Source organism: Saimiri boliviensis, chromosome 6 (assembly GCF_048565385.1).
Source record: "Saimiri boliviensis isolate mSaiBol1 chromosome 6, mSaiBol1.pri, whole genome shotgun sequence".
NCBI classification, from domain to species: Eukaryota; Metazoa; Chordata; class Mammalia; order Primates; family Cebidae; genus Saimiri; species Saimiri boliviensis.
The window spans coordinates 31,991,821-32,011,318 of NC_133454.1; the positions used below are offsets into that span (position 1 = coordinate 31,991,821).

General features: G+C 36.0%; 2 protein-coding genes across 7 annotated transcripts in view; one reads left to right on the forward strand and one right to left on the reverse strand.

Annotated features, from left to right (window-relative positions):
• Window positions 1-19,498, forward strand: part of CEP57 (centrosomal protein 57) — an 85,133-nt gene that overhangs the window by 59,337 nt on the left and 6,298 nt on the right. The gene's annotated exons all lie outside the window — the stretch shown is intronic.
• MTMR2 (myotubularin related protein 2) overlaps window positions 1-19,498 on the reverse strand; it is a 91,515-nt gene that overhangs the window by 14,574 nt on the left and 57,443 nt on the right. For all 6 annotated transcript variants that reach the window (XM_003923797.4, XM_003923798.4, XM_074400443.1 and 3 more), the window contains 6 exons: window positions 14,991-15,066; window positions 11,378-11,472; window positions 11,098-11,208; window positions 7,987-8,088; window positions 6,667-6,750; window positions 537-686 (listed from right to left, as the gene is read on the reverse strand). In XM_003923797.4, the coding sequence (XP_003923846.1) occupies window positions 537-686; window positions 6,667-6,750; window positions 7,987-8,088; window positions 11,098-11,208; window positions 11,378-11,472; window positions 14,991-15,066 (618 nt within the window). The remainder of the gene's footprint in view (window positions 1-536; window positions 687-6,666; window positions 6,751-7,986; window positions 8,089-11,097; window positions 11,209-11,377; window positions 11,473-14,990; window positions 15,067-19,498) is intronic.

Sequence of the window (19,498 nt, forward strand, 5' to 3'; positions counted from 1 at the left end):
TAATTCTTTAGTCAGATATTGATTTAAGAAAGTCATTGGTTATTGGGAAATGTTATCTCCTGAAAAACATACTTTGAAACAGGGCTAATTAAACACTTAACAGTCAAACTGCTCAGTTCTAAAAGTCTTTAGAATATATGAATTTTGTACCTAAAATTATTTAAGCTCATCTTTCTAAAATCCCATTATTCATCATAAATTTGTAAGGTGTGCTTATTTCTAGGACTTAAAAGAACATTTATCACCATGACTAAAGAATGTACAAGAAGATAAAGAAATAGGGACTAATACAGCAAGCAAACTTTCTCAGTAAAGAATCATGCAATTCTGTGCATTTATCTAGTACCCATATCACACTCTCCAGAAACCTTTTGAAGTCTTTCCTCCAGTTTTAACTTTTACTAAATAAATCAATCTCCAATATCCCCATGAAAGACCTGCTGCTGTAGCTATTTGTATCTTGAATCCATTCTCCCACTCAGTAATCTCAGCAATGAGTAAAAAAGCACTTGCAAAGGCTCATCAAAACTTCTTACTGGGATACGGCCTCTTGATCTGAAGGATGCTACTCTCTTTAATTCTTCATCAGGAATATTTGCTGGCACAACCAGGAGGGCAGGGTATGTGTCACAAAGTTCATATCGTTCATTTATCTTTGTTATTCTCCAGCTTTCATTTGGAATTCCCTACATGTGAAATGAAACATAAGACAAATTATCTAACTAAAATATTAAAAGACACCAGGACAGATGCCATCCTGTTCAATCTCTCTGACCTCTACTGTCCATCCCTTAAAGTGTTAGGATAGCTGTTGTCTGCCTGTGGTACCAGGCTTTTAAGATTAGATATTCTAATGTAGGGATATGTATTCATTTGTGGAACTCAATTTGATGTTAGTATAACAGACATTAATTCACTAAATTGAGTGTGGGCCTGTGCTAAGCACATTCAGGGGGAGGAAGGAAACAGTTAAGACTGCAAATGTTCCTATTCTTGAAAGAGAACAAGGTCTCATTCAGTTAGACTGGATGACTGACTTTGTTGCCATTCATCTATACAAAGAAGTATCAGAGGTCAGGCACCAAGTATCCACCAGAGTGGTACATACACAGCTATCACATACCTTAAGTACATTTTTCACTCAGGCATTATATTACTAATGGGATGTTGTTAATCTAAAATATATTAGAAAAGCAAGGGAGTAATGGAAGGCACAGTGGCAACAGGTAACAAATACGTAAAACAACTTTTTAAAAACATACTCTATTGAGCTCCCATGTGGTCCTTCAATATCTGCTATTTTATAAATGGTATACTACATCACATACAGGATTACTTAGTAAAACAACTGAAATTTTCCATCCTTCACTGTATAGAAAATAAAGCTATTATATTAAATGACCTAAGAAAATCTATTTTAAATTTTATGATCTCTGAAAATTCAAGAAAAACCACTTGTCAGATTCAATTTATTATACAACAAAATTGAAAGGATATGGCTTTCTTAGTTACTTACTTTACAGTTCTAAGGATAAATTCTGTTTCCCTTGACTGAAGTGACTGTTTTCCAAGTTTGTTAAGTAATGCATGTACCTTTTGTTGGGTATTTCTACAGGAGACCATGCTCATTATCTTTTTTGTTCGTTTCTTGAGATAGGGTCTTTGCATTCTTGACCCAGGCTGGAGTGCTATGCGATCACAGCTCACTGCAGCCTCAACCTCCCGGGCTCAAGAAAACCTCCCACCTCAGCCTCCAGAGTAGCTAGGACTTCAGGCATGCACCACCATGCCAGGCTAATTTTTGTATATTTTTGTAGAGATGGGGTTTCACCATGTTGCCCAGGCTGGTGTTGAACTCCTGAACTCAAGCAATCTTCCTACCTTGGTTTATCAAAGTAAAGTAAGTGCTGGGATTACAGCTGTGAACCACTGTACTGGGCTGCTCATTATCTTTATACAGATTTTTTACCCATGACTTGATTTTTTTTTTTTTTTTGAGATAAGGTCTCACTCTGTCGCCCAGGCTGAAGTGCAGTGGTGCACTCATGGCTCACTGTGCAACCTTGACCTCCAAGGGTCAATTGATCCTCCTGCCTCAGCCCCCTGGGTAGCTGGGACTGTAGGCATGTGTCACCACACCTGGCTAATTTTTGTATTTTTGGTAGAGACGGGGTTGTATCATGTTGCCCAAGCTTGTCTTAAACTCCTGGGCTCAAGTGATCCACCTTGGCCTCCAAAAGTGCTAGGATTAGTGTGAGCTACTGTGCCCAGACTTATGACTTGATTTTTCTTGGCCTTATCCTATCCACAAGTTCCATAGTCCTCTCTATAATCACTACATACTGTATATGTCCTTCAAGAGTAAATTAAATAAACATTCTCCTATATGACACACCTAAATGGTTATTAATAGCTTTGACCATTTTTATTTTATTTACTTATTTTTTGAGACATGGTATCAACCTATTGCCTAAGCTTGAGTGCAGCAGCATGTTCATGGCTCACCACAGCCTTGATCTCGGCCTCCCAAGTAGCTGGGACTACAGGTGCACGCCAGACCTGATTAATTTTTATTTTTTGTACAGATGAGGTTTCACTGTGCTGCCCAGGCTGGTCTCAAACTTCTGGGCTCAAGCGATCTGCCGGCCTTGGCCTCCCAAAGTGCTGAAATTACAGGCGTAAGCCACTGTGCCCAGCCTCTGCCTATTTTTGAAAAGATACAGTCTAATTTTTTCAGCACTATTATACATAGATCTATTGAATGAATGTGGCTTTCATTTTTTTAGTGGCAGCATATGACAAAGCCAGTCATGATACCTGTTTTCAGAGCCTTACAATATAACAAATATAATAATCATGATTTGGATAGATTTTTACAGTTTACCAACTATCTTTCTATATATTATTAATCCTTCAACCATCCCATAAAGTAGTATCTATCACCAAGTAAAAAATAAAGGCATCGTGACATTAATAACTCATTCAAGGGCCTACATCTAAGTGTGAGAGTAAGAACTAAAGCTAAAATTTAAAACCAAGTCTTCTAAATGTCCTAGAATTAAAATGTAGTAGTAATTCCAAAATTTCATGAATATGTTAAAAAGCAGACTGTATACTTTAAAATAGTAAATTTTATGGTATGTGAGTTATATCTCAATTTTAAAAAATAGGAAGATGTGTATGTTTAGAGATGGTACAATCAACAAAGTATATTAATGAAAATAGGCACAGAAGAGTGTACATGGCATGCTACCATATGCTTAAAAAAAAACAATATACACTTAGGCCAGGCATGGTGGCTCACGCCTGTAATTCCAGCACTTTGGGAGGCCAAAGCTGGCAGATTATGAGGTCAGAAGTTCAAGACCAGTCTGGTCAACATAGTGAAACCTATCTCTACTAAAAATACAAAAATTTAGCCAGGTGTGGTGTGTGTGTCTGTAATCCGAGCTACTCAGGAGGCTCAGGCAGGAGAATCATGTGAACCCAGGAGGCAGAGATTGCAATGAGTAGATCACACCATTGCACTCCAGTCCAGGCAACAATGTGAGAATCCATCGCAAAAAATAAAAATAAAAGTGGCCTGTTACCACAGTAGTTAAAGTATAAGGCCTGCAACTGCAAGGTTGCTGGTTCAAATCTTCACTGGAGCCAGTCTTAAATTTAAAAAAATAAACAATAAACAATATACACACATACATACACAAGCTTTGTAAACATGAAACCTCTGAAAAAATACTCAGGAAACCAATAATATCATTTCCTAAAGGGAGGGGAACTGGGATGGCTGTGGGGGACACAACGTTGTCCTTACACCCTGCAGGACCTTTTGAATTTTGTACAGAATGCAAGTATTACCACTTCCTTTTTTGTTTCAAGGGAGAAAATGAATACTTTATTTTAAAGGAGGAAACTGAATACTCTGATACTTTATTAGTCTTTAATTTTAAAAGATCATCTTCATTTTCTTCTGTAATAAACTTAAAATATATCCAAGAAAAAAATCTTAAAACTATTACTTCCAGCTACAAATACAGTGTCCTCTCCATTAGACCTTTTATTTGACTCAGAGAGAGTTTCTCACTCTGCCAAAAAAAAGAAGCCAACAAATTCATCTAGTAAGTCAAAGACCATAAAGCATCCATACCATTTAATGTAGAAGCCAATGCTCTATTTCTTTTTTGTCTTTTTTGTTAACTGCACTTTTAATTTCAGTGAATTTACGTCCCTTTCATATGCAAATGTGGACCAGATATACTCTGGAGGAGCTGTAGTATGAAACGTTTCTAAGATTTATCAGGTCTTTGCAAAAAGTTCCTTTTTGTTTTTTCATTTTCTTCTTGAGCATCTCTCAGTTCCAGTTACTACAAACAACACCCCAGGGAGAACTTGCACTAGGCAATCCCTTGGAAAGGTGAGTGCTCTGAAACTGAGCAGAGGGCCTAGAAGGAGCACTGGGCTGGTAGTTGGAATGGCTGGATTCTAGTCTGCAAATAAACTGCCAATACCAAATGCAAGGCTCTAGACTTTTCTTTTTTTTTTTTTTATTGCATTTTAGGTTTGGGAGTACATGTGAAGAACATGCAAGATTGTTGCATAGGTACACACATGGCAGTGTGATTTGCTGCTTTCCTCCCCTTCACCTATATCTGGTGTTTCTCCCCATGCTATCTCTCCCCAATTCCCCACCCCTTATTTCCCCCCAACTGACCCCAGTGTGTAGTGCTCCCCTCCCTGTGTCCATGTGTTCTCTCATTGTTCAACACCCGCCCATGAGTGAGAACATGTGTTTTTCTGCTCTTGTGTCAGTTTGCTGAGAATGATGGTTTCCAGGTCCATCCATGTCCCTACAAAGGACACGAACTCATCGCTTTTGCTGGCTGCATAATATTCCATGGTGTATATGTGCCACATATTCCCTGTCCAGTCTATCATCGATGGGCATTTGGGTTGGTTCCAGGTCTTTGCTACTGTAAACAGTGCTGCAGTGAACATTCATGTGCATGTGTCCTTATAGTAGAATGATTTATAATCCTTTGGATATATACCCAGTAATGGGATTGCTGGGTCAAATGGAATTTCTATTTCTGGGTCCTTAAGGAATTGCCATACTGTCTTCCACAATGGTTGAACTAATTTACACTCCCACCAACAGTGTAAAAGTATTCCTGTTTCTCCACATCCTCTCCAGCATCTGTTGTCTCTAGATTTTTTAATGATCACCATTCGAATGGGCGTGAGACGGTATCTCAATACACCTTACACTAAAATTAACTCCAGATGGATGAAAGACTTAAACATAAGACCCAACACCATAAAAACCCTAGAAGAAAATCTAGGCAAAACCATTCAGGACGTAGGCGTAGGCAAGGACTTCATGACCAAAACACCAAAGGCAATGGCAACAAAAGCCAAAATAGACAAATGGGACCTAATCAAACTCCACAGCTTCTGCACGGCAAAAGAAACAGTCATTAGAGTGAATCGGCAACCAACAGAATGGGATAAAATTTTTGCAGTCTACCCATCTGACAAAGGGCTGATATCCAGAATTTACAAAGAACTAAAACAGATTCACAAAAAAAAAAACAAGTCCATTCAAAAGGGGGTGAAGGATATGAACAGACACTTTACATGAGGCCAACAAACATCTGAAAAAATGCTCGTTATCACTGGTCATTAGAGAAATGCAAATGCTCTACTCTTACTGCCACAGTTTCTAATCTCATAATTCTTTCTGTATGGGTGTATTGTTCAGTTACAGTTATTTTTTCTTTTCAATAATAATTTACTTCTTTTCTTTAGACAGTTACCTCATCTGCTTTCCAAAGTTCTACACTGAACGCTCCTGGGACAGCAATTTCTTCCCAGATTCCCAAAGAGTAGTCCTCATTTTTATAATTTCTGAAGACGCCTGCTAGACTTTTTGGTTGCTTAGTCATCTTCTTCTGACATTAGATTTTTGAATTACCACAAATCTAACATGTTTCTTATATACTCTTTTTATCAACTATGGCTTTTAGTTGATTCCCATTTGTTTTGTATTTTATTTCCTATTTTGCCGATTAACGGTATAAGTGAATGAGGAAATTTCAACTTCACTTTCCACATGCGAGTGTAGTAACAAACTCCACTTTAAGTCATTTAGGTGTCCTTAGCTCTCTGGTGGTGGTTCTTTACTCTACCTGCCTTTGTGAAACAAAACCACAATAAATTAGAAATGTTCAAATTAAAATGCTATGTTTGAAACCTAAATATAAATGTATAAGCTCAAGAATTTTCATATTTGAATTCTAAAATACTCTAGATGACAAATCTAACGATGAACAAGAAATAATTGATATGTCTTAAATTCTCAAGTAAGCACATTGGACAGGAGGAAAGTTAAGCACATTGGACAGGAGGAAAGTTAAAAATAAAAGACTATTTTAGGCAGAGCTTAAGTAATACAGTATAGAGACTCTTTGAGAAGTGGTATACTGAAGAAAGAATAGGAAGAATGATACACTAAAACACAGATTTCAAGAGTGAATTCTGCTTTAATCTCTTGATGTGGTGAATTACTGTGGTATGAGATATACTGGTTTTCATACATGGTTCCACCCAGTTTCTTTGTAATGAAAAAAAATACAGAATACTAAAACTGAAAGAAAAGAAAGTACATACCTGCCTCCTATACTCTAAAAGAGGGTCATATAACTTCCACCCATTTTCAGGGAATACTTCCTTATATTCAAAAGCAAAAAGAGGCTACAAAAAAGTAAACAAAGGTTAAGAGCTAAAAAAGATATTCACAAAGGTAATGAATCAGAAATGTATCCATATATCCAAAGTTTTCATTTATTTATCTGCAAGCATAGTTTGTATTAACATCCTTTTTTGTATTATAGTTTTTGTTTTATAATTTTGAAAAATTATTTTTTTATTTTTATTTTTATTTTTATTTTTGAGACAGAGTTTCCCTCTTGTTACCCAGGCTGGAGTGCAATGGCGTGATCTCGGCTCATTGCAACCTCCGCCTCCTGGGTTCAGAAAATTCTCCTGCCTCAGCCTCCTGAGTAGCTGGGATTACAGGCACACACCACCATGCCCAGCTAAAGTTTTGTATTTTTAGTAGAGATAGGGTTTCACTATGTTGGCCAGGATGGTCTCGATCTCTTGACCTCGTGATCCACCCGCCTCAGCCTCCCAAAGTGCTGGGATTACAGGCTTGAGCCACCGCGCCCGGCCGAAAATTTATTTTTTAACGTATTTTTCAAGCATACAAAAAAGCGCAGACACTTGCCAACAAATTTATCAAATACTAACATGTCATTATATTTCCTTCATATTATCTTTGGTAGCTTTTGTAGGTTTACTTTCAAATAAAGAAAGACATTACATTTAAAAACAACTATGATGCCAAAAAAAAAAAAATTGAACATAAGACCAACAATCATTCCTAATTGTATTCCTACTAACTGTGCCCTTGAGATAACTGCTTATCTGATGCTTCTTTCATTGCTAAAACAGTGATAAATAATATCCATCATAATAGGCTACATAGAAGTGAAGTGACATAAATGTGAGAGTCTAACACTGTTGATAGCACATAATGGGAACTCAGGGTTTGCCTACTCTTACCTCCCAAATTGCTAGTCTTAACTGGCTCCCAATTAAGTCTTAACTGGCCCTCCTTTTTAAAGGAGATTTCAAATCCTAATGAAGATAACAGATAGCTTTTCATCATGGAAACACCCTGAATAGCAAGATCATATAATTATAAAATGTTATGCTGGAATGGACCTCAGAAAATCAGCTAGTCCAGCTTCCTTATTTCACACCTAAAGAAATTGATCCAGGAGACTAGGTTACACCCACACTATACATCTGATTAACTATAAAAGCAAGGATGTAAATGTGGAGATTCTAGATAGCCTAGACAGCTTTCTTTATACTACATCAACAATTATAGCACGAATTTTCCAAAAGCAGGAAATATTTTACCAGGTTATTAGAGACAGGAAATGCATATTTCATTAGATTCTCAAATATGGATCTTCTTGTCCGCCCCTCAGGTTTATGAGCAAATCGTAAATTCCTAATATCCTAGAAAAGATTTAGAATCCAAGTTAATAATTGTTTGTTCACCAACTACTTAAATGAATAAACAAGGTTCCTTGGAACTATCTTGTAAAATGTTAAGATCTATGAATATGGGATACAAAAATAAACAGACAACAGCTCCTGGATACAGGTGAATTCTAATGGTTTATTGGGAATAACGGAAAGAAACACAAGGTACTCTACTACAAAGAAGAATATAGAAGGCAGGAAATTTACCTATGTTTATGGACTCAAAATAGGCTAGTGAAAAGGTAGTATCTGATGTAGGCACTGGAGATTAAAAATAGTACATCTGAAGATTAATATCCTGACTGATAGACATTATCAGCATGTTTTCCCTGTGAAAGCCCATTTTCTGTCATAAATTTCCTTACTAATAAAACCTGATTAGTAGTTGTTACATTTCTTATGGGTCTTCATTTCCATTATATCTGGTGATTATTTTCCTACTATCCCTTCCCAGGGTTCATTTGCATTGTATCTTCTCTTCCTAAGTGCCCTGCTACTAGAATTAACAGAACTAAACCCTGCCTAAAGGTCTTCCTTCCTTTATTCCATAACCACATTCTTCCACCATCTACTGATAATCATAAACTCTGCATAGTTTGCTTTATATTATCCAGGCTTTTATAGTCAGGTCTAAAGACCAAGGTTCCCTTCCATTTGTCCCTAAGTAATTGTCTATGCTCAGGCTGAATGCAAATATTTATGTTCTGATTTACTGGTATCCTAATAGCACTTAGAAAAAAACTGGGGATTAAGATAATTTTAAGGGTCAGACATAGTGGCTCATGCCTGTGATTCGACACTTTGGGTGGCCAACGCAGCAGTGACGTTTGAGGCGTTTCGACTCTAAAACAGTGGTGGGAAAAAACTGATATTGCAGACTTTTCCTATGTTCTTATCTACTGGCATTCTTTAAATGCACTGATAACTTGAATGAAACCTAAATCGTTACAAATTCAAGACCAGCCTGGGCAATACAGCAAGAGCTTGTCTCTACAAAAAATTTAAGAAATAAATTCATAAGAAAATAATAATTTTAAGACCATTCATTTTATTTAAATGTTTTAACCTAGGCAGAATTCAAAATAGCTTTATTATGCCTCATTTTGTAGAACCGCACACAAAGCCACTCCACTACGATGTACCCACAATACATAAGTAAAACAGTATATTATAAATCTGATCCAAAACTATAATGCTAGCTTTACTATCTTTTAAAATAAGCATGTGCAGGAACTTAACCTGATATCTTGTTTTCCCTCAGTAAATATCTTTATAACTAGGAGATACTCAGAATTATTCTGTTGAGCACAGATTTCTCTGAGAGGACCACGTCAGGGGCCTTATAAATGTTTGTGTTTATTGATAATGATCCTGTTCCCTGTAAAAAAAAGTATTTAAAATAATTAAGATTCAAAATTATCTTTTTACTTCCTCTTACATTCTATGTGCTACTTACTATTAGACTATAGAAAAGTAATCAAGAAACAGTGTGCTTGACCCATGGTTGACAGTGATTACACTCACAGAGCCCTTCTAACTATAATGGAAAACTACAGGCCAGGCACAGTGGCTCATGCCTGTAATCCCAGCACTTTGGGAGGCTGAAGTGGGTAGATCACTTGAGGCCAGGAGTCCTAGACCAGCCTGGCCAACGTGGTGAAACCCAATATCTACCAAAAATACAAAAATTAGTTGGACATGGTATCATGTGCCTGTAATCCCAGCTACTCAAGAGTTAAGTAGGACAATCACCTGAACCCAGGAGGCAGAGGTTGCAGTTAGCTGAGATCACACCACTGCACTCAGCCTGGGCGACAGAGTGAGAAAAAAGAAAAAGGAAAAGGAAAAGGAAAGGAAAGAGGAAAGTACAAAAATAATTACTAAGTCATTAGCTTTAATACCAGAGTCACAAAACTTCAAAGATTAGCAGAAGAAAGTATCTTGAATTATATATACACATGCTGTTTCTTTCAGCCCTCTCAGAAAAGCAAAAGAAAGGAACAATGTGATATAGAATAGGCCTTAATAACAGTGACCTGGAGAAGTGGTAAATATCTATAACTTAATGGTAAAAATGTAACTATCTATATTTCATTCTAGTATCAATGCATTTAAAGAATGCCAATAGATAAGAACATAGGAAAACTCTACAGTATCAATTTTTCCCCACCATTGTTTTAGAAGTAGAAAAATTATGAGAACTAGAAATAGAAAAGATAGGTAATGATGAATATATCATATTTAGTTTTCCACTATAAAGTAGCAGAATTTCTCAGAGCCTTATGTTGCTAATTTGTAAATTAAAAGTAATAATGTCTATTGTGCCTACCTCATAGGATTTTTATAAGGCTCAAAGTGAAATAACGAATGTGGAAGTATTTGGTATCCTGTGAGTACTATGTGCATTAAAGATAGTCATTATTATTAATATTATTATTTTTTAACACAGAGCCTTGCTGTTGCCCAGGATGGAGTGCAGTGGCACCATCTTGGCTCACTACAACCTCCATCTCCCAGGTTAAAGCAATTCTCCTGCCTCAGCCTCCCTAGTAACTGAGATTACAAGTGCCTGCCATCATGCCTGGCTAATTTTTATATTTTTTAGTAGAGATGGGGTTTCATCATGTTGGCCAGACTAGTCTCAAACTCTTGACTTCAAGTGATCTGCCCACCCCAGTCTCCAAAAGTGCTAGGACTACAGGCATGAGTCACTGCAACCAGCCAAGATGGTCATTATTAAAAATGTTATGAAATTTGTGAACATATCAAAATATGTAGACTGAACTGGGCCCAAAAGAATTAAGTCTAATTCATCAATCACCTTTTCTGTTACTGCTAAATTTTGCTTTCTTCTGTCAATGTCATACTAGAATAAAATTTCTAATTGGAAATCAATTTCATATTTTGGAAAGCAATTTCAAAATGGGTTTTATTTAATACAAAGCTTTTCAAACCAAAGAAAATCACAAACATAACATTTACCTTACACACAGTTTCTAGTCCATAAGAATTTTCACCTCGACTAGAAGCACCACCAATTTTTTCTACTCTATTTATCACACCAAGAGAAGCATCTAAAACAAACGGAGGATCCTAAAGAAAGGAAGAAAAAATAATTAACACTGAGCAATTAATACTGTACAATTATACAGCTGATCAAAATCTGAATCAGAAATGCTTTAATTAGAAATGATCAGAAATTAACAAAACTAGCTGCAAACAGCACACTCATGTACACACAAAAATCTAATCCAAGTCTTACCCGTTCCATGCTCTTGAAATATAACCTATAATTCGTGACAGTCAGAGTTCCTCGTACAGCACCAGTGAAGGGACATATATAAGTTACATCTTTGGCTGAAAAGGCAAGAAGTCCACAGTTTACTATGCATGGTGTGCTATTAAAACCTACTATCTTGTAAAATTGTTATGATTCCTAGACTAATTTATGCTGAAAAATCACAGAACCAGTGATTTCCAAAGACCTAAGAATCCTAAAATCCAAGCTTCCATCCCTGCACTAATCTGGGGAAGAAACACAGAATTAAATGGGATGGGTTGAAGAGGTGGAGGGACTTCTCGTCCCATGAGATGGAATGTAAGGAAACAAAGGGGCTACGAGCTTGGCTAGATAAAACAGGTGTGGGTAGCTGCAGCAGATAAGGGCGAAATGCTGGCAATGGTAGTATCAACAATACGCATGTCCAGGCACAGTCGCCATCATCTCATTGCAGTTTCTATGCAGCCTCACAATCTCCTGATCTTCCTGTTGCCCACAGTCCACTTTGTCAACATTCTTCTAAAGATGTAATATCCAAAACATATGTTACTCCACAAACTCCTGATCTGATCACTTACAGGGAAAATTTCATAGGTGAAATGACACACATTTAAAATACAATTTCTTAGAAAGATAACAGTATAAGAAGAGGGTATTATAATGATGACCAACCAATGCCAGACTTTTTAAAGAAATAATCACAAGTAATGTTTTATTAAATAATAAATGATGAATCTACATGGCATTATGTTTTGTAAAACATGCATTAACTGATTATGCGGGATGACTTAGGAATCAGTATCTCAAAATATTATTTAAAATGCCACAGTTTATAATGTCCAGTACATGGTTTTTATATCTTAAAATATTTATAAATTACTAGCATGTCATTATTATAGCAAATCAGCAGATAAAGGAGTATCTTCATCATTCCAAGAAAGTAAGGAGCAATTCTACGGAGCAACAACTTTCCAAGACCCTTTCAAGGGGCTTCTGGGAAAACTTGGGGCCATCAAACATATTTAATAAGGTATTACAACCTCCTGACTTTGGTTCTCATTCAACACTTTGAAGAACTGCCTGCTTTGTATGGAGTCGGAAATGAGACTGATCTTTTAACAGTCATTTCTAACCTTCAAAATAGTTCCCTTGGGAACAATTTAAGTATAAACTACTTTTTAAAATTGTTTAAATGCATATTTACATATACTTAAATTGTATCGTTGTTTCCAATGCACATTTCATTTAGAGGAAAGCTTTTCATTTAGAGGAAATGAACCTATCATAAAAATACACAAACTTGCTTTGTACAAATATTTTTTTTCCCTTATGAAGTTTTACCTCATCTAGGAAAGCTTTATTCAAGGTTACTAAAGACATTTCTGGATTCCTCCTAGAGTCAGTTTTCTTACTGGTGTAAGAAAAATCAGCCTTATTATCCTATATCCCACCACAGGAATGTCATTCTCAGGCCAGTGCTTTTCTGTTAACACCTTCCCCTTTATTCTAAAATCATGAGATAATATACATAAAAGTGCTTCTAAAATTCTAAGTACAATACAAAAATACAAGGGTTTATACCTATGTTACTATTATCATCATTAGTCTTTGCTTTGTTCTGTACCATCTATCATTCCTCAAGAGATCATGAAAATGGAGAAAAGATAAATACAAGAAATCCTTAGACACTGACTCCTCCAGGTCAGTTACCTAACTGGATGTTAGGAGTCCAGGAAAAAAAAAAAAAAAGCATTTTAGTATGATAACCAGATTTCTGACTTGAGTAAATGGACAGCTGGTATTGACGTCAACTGAAAGTAAAAAGAAAGAGTAAGTTTGGCGTTAAACATAATGATTTCCATTTTGGAGATGTTGGGTATAAGGTTCTTATAAGATATTAAAGGATGCGTGTTTAAGGCACAGGCATCTGTATACTTACATTAGGACAGAGGTTCACACTGGAGATACAAATTTTGGAGTCGTCAGCCAATATATGGAAAGTGACGTTACTAATTTAGATATGGTAAACCGAAAATAGTATATAGGAGGAAAAGGGGAAGTGGGTCAAGGATGAAGTCCTAGGGCGTGCTGCTATTAAAGAAAGAGGAGCCAACAAATGAGACTGAGTGGTAACTTGAAGGTCTTTAATAAAGCCGTATTTCATAATGGGAGCTGCAATTATAGCATTAAGTTCAGAATAAGAAAAAAGAAATTGTCACAATGCTAGATATAACCTTATTAGCTAGATTATCTCTCTATGCCTTAGTTTCCTCATCTACAAAATGGGGTTAATGTTATTCTCAAGAATATACTCTTTGAGAATGACTGAGATAGTAAGCACTCAATAATAACAATTACTGTCATTATAAAATAGTGCTCAAGAATATTCTCTTTGAGAATGACTGAGATAGTAAGCACTCAATAATAATAATTACTGTCATTATAAAATAGTGCTCAAGAATATACTCTTTGAGAATGACTGAGATAGTAAGCACTCAATAATAATAATTACTGTCATTATAAAATAGTGCTCAAGAATATACTCTTTGAGAATGACTGAGATAGTAAGCACTCAATAATAATAATTACTGTCATTATAAAATAGCCAATGCTGAAAAAATGTAAGTAAGTAGTTCAGACTGGGAGCTTAGTGTATACCTAAGGCTGAGTGGGGAAAAGAAAACGACTAAGAGGTTATTCAGTTAAGAGTCAAGAGCAAGGAAAGACAGATACCATGCTAAAGACTGGGAAGCTAAATTTAGTAAATAATAATCCATCTAGCGTATAGGTCCTCCCTTGGGTTTATTTTTACACACAGAAATGACATCTAGCCAAGTAAAATTAAGCATTTTTTAAAATCCTGTTTAAAAATTGTGATTAGTACCAAAATGAAAGATGGTAGCTATATTAACTAAGAAATCATTTACTTCATTCTTCTAACATATTACTTTATTTCAGAGTTTATGAGCAGATATCTGCAGATTATCATATGGATGAAACAAAGCAAAATCATGAGGAAAAAAGAATAGCTTAGAAGCTCATTTTCAGTTTCTAGTCCATATTATAAATATTAGGCTGGGCAGAGAAAGGCATCTACATACAAACAGATGCAGTGGAGATGACATCTTTCATCCAAAAATTAACCTGAGTTTATTCAGAGAAGACATAAAGGAGGCAAACAGAAGAGAATGTGTTTTGAGAAAAATTACTTGTGTAAGGTGACAATTCAATGTTTTTATCTAGGCAATTCAGTATCTGAATACAATAATTCAAAATGCTAGAATTTTCCTTCACAGAATTCAGTAAAAGTTTTAGAAAAAAGCCCCCTACATTTAAAGACAGTAAAGCAAACAAGAGAAGAGGCAATGTATAATTCAATTTGCACGTTTCCCAGTAGTCCAAACAGAAATACTCGCAGCGGATATAGGCCTAGGTCTGTAAAACACACTAAGATGTTGGGAAGGCTGCAGGTAAAGAGTGCTGCCAGACAGGAGGTGTCTCTGACAGCCAGTTTATTCTCTGTATGCTGAGAGTACCGAACAGTCTGCACAGTCAGAACAGAGAAGGACATTAAGCAAAAAATACCATTACGGACCCATGTCTTTAATATTTTCTCCTGGAAGCAAGGGTGGTTCTTCCATTTCTGCTAACTTGTTAGACTCCCTCAGGACCTGGGGTAGGAAGGACAAGAAAAAAACTTTTTATTCATAGGCTACTTTTTCACTCATATTTCAACTGAGTATGCTTGCTCTTGAAGTTAAAACATCATATCATATACACTATTTTAAATCAAGTTTTTCAAACTGTAGTGTTGGCATGTATAATATGTGAAGTTGCTGTTTTTCTAGAAAACATTTACTGAGTGCTTAAATAATATCAAAGCAGTCTACATTTGTTGCACAAAAAAATTTACATGTTTTTGCATTGAATCCTAAGACAGCCTAAAGATAAGGGAGGTATTATATCTTCATTTTACAATAAGGAAAAAGCAGCTGAAAGTGGTAACTAATTAGTTCAAGATCACATAGTTAAAGTGCCAGTGTGTAGATTTGAACTACAGTTGAATGGATTCCAAAGCCCATTCCCTTTCCATTAAGCCATGTTGAAGGGCCACAGCACATTTAAACTCAGACAAAATTAAGTTCTAATGTAGATTTAATGTTTAGAGAATTTAGAAATGATGTTGATAAAGAATCTTACTGAAAAAGAGTTTAAATAAATCATGATCAACAAATGTTACCAGGTAGTTACCTTGTGAAGGATGCTGCACTGTATTCCAAGAATGTGGATATAGAAACACAGTTCTCTAAAGGAGTTTCAACGCAGAGAACACAAAGATATACACATAGAACCCAAACTGTTACACGCTAAATATATCCTCCATTAACTACCGAAAACCTTCCTTACCTCCTCCCATGTCTTTAACTGTCAAACAGTAAATTTCTGTCTCCAACCCCATTAATTCCTCCATCCTCCACAATCTGGCTCACCTGTGACCAATAACTAAGAACTACAAAGAACAAGTTAACTTATTTTCAATAAATTTGCAATCTAAACAAATTCATTCTTTTGAAAGTTTAACAATTTGTTTCATAATGTAACACACATGTATTTTTTATGTACCATATCTAAATTTCAGAAAGGTCATCTTTAAAGGTCATCTTTTAAAAATGCTATCTAGTTGCCAGTCCCTAAATAGTCTTACGTAGTCATAAAAGACGACGGAGGAGGAAAGGAGCACCAGCCTATGAAGATGGGGTTAAAAAGGCAAAAACTGCCATCAACAAAAATACAGACCTCTTGGGTTCAAATGCTGACTGCACCACACCCTAACCTGGTACTCTTAGGCAAGGTTTTCAACTTCTCTGTGCCTCATTTTCCCCATCTATAAAATGGTGACAATTATAGTACCACACATAAGTTGCTATGAAAATTAAATGAGTTAATACATTTAAGGCACTTATATCAGTGTTAACACATAAGATGTATTAATAAGTGTTGTCTATTATTAATAATAGTTCAAACTGACAACTGATTGACTGCTAGAATCTGCAAATAATTCTATTAATTATGAAAGCAACAAAATTAGACCCAAAGATACAAAACAAATAGCAGTGTATACTGAAAAAAATCAAATAGGTGCAAGATTATAGAAAGGAAGATGCTTTGTTTTTTCCCCCAGTCTACCACCTCACTCAGAAATACAAAGTATGTGTCACTTATAAAGCTGGGCAGTAGTTCCCATATTGCATATGTATACATCCACATGACTTCCTCTTTTTCTACATTTCTACATTCAGAAGGGACCTGAAACTCCTGGAAAATATTTATGTTCTGTATAGAAGGGAGGAGGGTAGTTCCAGCAAAGGCACACAGAAACATAGGAGATGCAATCCTTTTAAAGATTCATAAAGTCAGAAAAGAGACAGGAAACCTCATGCAAGTAGCACATTTGAGAACCACACGTAGGCTTTCTTATATTCTCTCTGACTAGAATGTCAAAGAGCAAGGCGATGAAAAGAAGCAATACAAAATCTTTTCTTGTCCAGCAGAGCTGCTCTAGATGACAGCTTTTTAAAAATAGGCATATGCTAAAGGTTGTATATAAACAACTAATTCTACACTGGAGAGAGGAAAAGCAACTTCAACTAGAACTCAAGTGAACAGAACAGGGACAGGGGCAATCTAGATCCTGTGTTTGTTGACAAACAGATTCTACACAAATCTATCCTTAATCAAACAGAACAGAAAAGAGACTAGGAAAAAAAAAAAAAGGCCAAACACAAAAAAAAAAAAAAGAATTACAAAGACAAGAGAGTATCAATCCAAAGCTTTAAAAAACAAACAAACAAAAAAGCAATCTTCTGAAAAATAATTCTCTATAGGCATTTGTACAAACATGCATAAGGTACTTGGCATAAACAAAAGGAAGTAAGCCATATTTTCTAAAAAACAGAAAGAGAAGGCCCAGCGCAGTGGCTCATGCCTGTGCTCCCAGCACTCTAGGAGGCCAAGGCAGGTGGATTGCTTGAAATCAACAATTCAAGACCAGCCGGGACAACATGGCGAAACCCTGTCTCTAATAAGAATGCAAAAAATTAGTTGTTCAGGCATGACATCGTGGGTCTATAGTCTCAGCTACTAGGGAAGCTGTGGTGAGAGGATTACTCTGAGCCCCAGAAGTCAAGGCTTCAATGAGCCATGATGCACTCCACTGCACTCCAGCCTGGGAAATGGGAGTGAGGCCCTGCCACAAAGGAAAGGGAAGGGGAAAGACAGACAGACAGACAGAGAGAAAGAGGAAGAGAGACAGAAAGGGTGAAAGAAAAGAAAAAGGGAGGGAAGGAAGGAAAAACAAAGGAATAAAAGGAAAAAGGGAGGGAAGGAGGAAGAGAGAGAGAGTAGAAACAGAAAACCATAAGGAGAGAGACACAATGAGACAAGAGAAATGAGTGAGAATGACTGCAAGGACATTTAAAAATGTAATAGCAGAAATAAAATCTGTATGAAGTTAGTAACAAATTCATATTATTAACATGATATTAATACCCACCTGAAAAGTTAGCAACTATGAAATCAAGATAACTGCACCATAAAGAGATCTGGAAAATACTGTGAAAATGGAAAAAAAAAAAAAATACAGACAGTCCCTGGCTTACAATGGTTCAACTTATGGTATTTTCAACTTACAATGGGTTTATTTGGATATAACCCCATCATAGGTCAAGAGGCATCTGTACTTATTATTCACTTAATAGAAGCGTCAACAGAAGTTTTCACTGTCTTTTACCAAAATGGCATATTCACATGGTGCTTTTCTTCTCTGCTCAAGAGATTCCCTATATGACACACTTTCTCTAATGCTCATCAAAGGGATTAATATTCCAGAAGGCATGTTATATAGGGAACCACAAATCAATCTCTCTCTGACTCCTAACTATAATATTCTAGATTTAGCTACAGAATAGTAAGCATCTAACTGCTCTAAGGAAAGCAGCAAATCTTTTCCCTTTCATTTCTTATGAGGACTGAAGACAGCAGCAATACTCCACAGGTCTGACACAACTTGGGAAAATTAACAGATTAATCTTTACCTGAGAGAATAAAGGAGATGGGTTGGGAGATAAAAATGGAGTAAAAGCTTAGGGTTTCCTAGTGAAGGGTTTCAAAAAAAGAATAAGGACTTTAAAACATTACATTAAAGATACCTTCAGAAGGCAGTCCCTATCATTTGGGTCCACTTATATGAAATACTGCAAGACAAAACTATAGTAGGAAAAAATTCAAAACAGTTGTTGCCATGGGGATAAGAATGACAGTGTGGGCTGAGAAGGGGCATGATGAAAGTATCCGGGGTGACAAGTTCTATATCTTGACAGGGATTAGGGTTCTATAGTTGTATCCATTTTTCTAAATTCACAGAATGTACACTTAAGATTTCTGTATTTCAATAGATATGTTTTATATCAAAAGAAAAACTACATATCATATTTATTTGCATGCTGACGTATTTAGTTGGAAAAGTACTGTCTGCAGTTTACTTTGAAATGCATCAAAAGGTAAGCTAGATGAATAGATAGATGGATACACAGATGATATATGGGAGATAACAAGGAAGTAGGGCAAAATGTTAATGACAGAATTCTAATAATGGATACAGCAGGGTCCTTTGTAAACTTTCTGTTCACAAATTTTTATAATAAAATACTGGGGAGAAGGTAACGATTTTAAGCTTGACCAGTCATGTTAAAAAAAAAAAAGAAAGAAAATCTCTGCAGGCCTTTGATAGGGGCAGATGGCATGGTCAAGGAGGGTACAGAACTGAAAAGAATGAAGAGGAAATGATGATAATCTAGGAAAGAAAGAGAATCCTGGATTAGTCTATGGTGGTAGAAATAAAGAGGAATACGATACATTGGAAAAGTGATCAACTTTGACCCTAGGCTTATAAAACATATAGAAGCAATTATATGAATAATACTTGATGATTTTACTTGAGAAGAATTGCATCTCAGATATGTCAGCAATGGAAGAAGAGAAAAAGCAGATTTCAATGAATAAATGAAGTGAGGTCAAAACAAGAGCAGCAACTCAAAAACATCA